General features: G+C 53.4%; 1 protein-coding gene across 1 annotated transcript; it reads right to left on the bottom strand.

The window, feature by feature from the left end:
* Window positions 1-260: 260 nt before the first annotated feature.
* LAJ45_09822 (uncharacterized protein) lies at window positions 261-1551 on the bottom strand (the record flags this gene model as incomplete). Its single annotated transcript, XM_046119361.1, has 5 exons — window positions 261-346; window positions 426-1002; window positions 1083-1126; window positions 1220-1331; window positions 1456-1551. The coding sequence occupies 5 exons, from the start codon at window positions 1549-1551 to the stop codon at window positions 261-263; spliced, it is 915 nt and encodes a 304-aa protein (XP_045967436.1).
* Between the last annotated feature and the right edge of the window lie 274 nt (window positions 1552-1825).

The following is a 1825-nucleotide window of genomic DNA, read 5'->3' as shown; positions in this document are numbered from 1 at the left end:
TAATAATAGCGGTTAGATGACCTAACACCACCTTGCATGTTCTACTGTGTGGCCGTGGCGGCCGCGGCCAGTTAAAGGGCCGGGTCAATTGCAAAACCTTCATATTTCTCATTCCAAGTAAAAAAAAAACACCAGAGCTAAATAAGTAGCTAGCTAGTCATAAATCACAATCTCGAGATATTTCCCTTCATAACAGCAGTACCAAATGGAGACTTTACGCCCGCGCCCGTCCCCGCCAGATGTACTAGATTCGCAGCTTGTCAAAGATGGACAATCGCACCCGCCTCCCACACATTCTGCGGCTCCAGCTTGTGCCATTTCGAGACCGCGCCGGCTTCAATGCAGACTATATAGAATTATATATTAATTGCACCGCCTCTTGTAATAGAATATAACAGAGGCCGAAAAAAAAAGGATCAACTTACTCATGTTCTTGTACCCATCACTCGGGCCAAAGTCCGCAATATTCGCACAGCTCTCCCACGGATTCCACACCACCACATCCTCCAAGTTCGATCTCTCAACCCGATACAACGGCGTGCCACCACTCTTAACCACAACCGACCCGGGGACATCCGCATACACACGGTCAACCTCCTGCTGAATCGACAGCTCCGGCATCTCCTGGACCGCCTCGGTCCCCGTGACCTTGCACCTGTACGCAATGTCCTTCAGGCCCTCGATGCTGACATTGCCGACGTTCGGGACGCGCAGGTACGTGTGGAAGAGGAGGTTGAAGTCGAACGTCTCGTTGCCCTCGTTGCGCACCAGGATCTTGGTCTCCAGGCTGGTGCGCGTGAGCGTGACGGAGTAGATCAGGCCGAAGGCGTACGGCCAGGCTTTGCGCAGGTCCACGGTGAGGTTCTCGGGGCCGAGGCCGAAGTCGACTTGGATCGAGGACTCGTTCTCGCTGGTCTTGCCGAGCAGCTCCCATTTGCAGATGCGGGCGAAGCCGTGCTGGGCGAGGGCGGCGGTGGGGCCATCGGTGGACTTGCCGAATACCTGCGGAATGGGTCAGTATTGTGTATATAGATCACGCACCGGTGGTGCGCTGTGAAGACTGGAGGGGTAAAAAGACGTACCGGGAATACGAGTGGAATTCCACCACGGACAGCTTTGGTCCCGTCTGTAGGCAATTTGTTAGCAACTGGCTACATAGCTACGGAATGGTGGAATCAATCCTTGGTAGTGATTAGGACGACGGTGGGGGGTTGAGTACCAAGGCAGGCTTTCTCGCTCAAGAACAGCTTCTCCTCCCCGCCCGCGATCCAAGAAACCACCGTCGCGCCGTAAAGCAGCACATCAGCGGACTCTCCGGACGGCAATGACAGCTACACACATTCCCATCAACCCAATTTAACCAGTCAGCCTGTACTGTTTCTGTTTCCCCCACGCATATCGAAAACAACCAAAGAGAAACAAAAAGAAACAAAAGCTCCGCCATATATTTATTACCTTGACCCTGCCGTCCTCAACGCTCATGCCGCCGTGTGCAGACGCACCGCCAGCGCTGACGGGAATGGGAGCGGGCTTCTTGCGTTCATGAACCATATTTGCTAATTTTTCGGGCTTGTTGTTTGTTTGTGGTGATGAGATGGACGAGATGGACCGAGATGGATGAGAGGGGGAAGGTTGTTATAGGGTGATGTATGGTAGGAGATGTAGGTACGTTACAGACAGGACTGGACCTCCTACCCCGCCATCCATGATTCCAGTTCTATGCAAGAGCTCATGATCAAGGCGCTGAATGCGGCTGCATGGCTTGGCGCGTGGAGGGGTGGGATGGATCCATGTTTCGGAATACATATACTTGACCGGGTGTGGA

The sequence above is a fragment of the Morchella importuna genome (assembly GCF_003444635.1).
Source record: "Morchella importuna strain M04M26 chromosome Unknown Morimp01GS039, whole genome shotgun sequence".
NCBI lineage: Eukaryota > Fungi > Ascomycota > Pezizomycetes > Pezizales > Morchellaceae > Morchella > Morchella importuna.
This window is presented reverse-complemented; position numbering and strand designations above follow the sequence as displayed.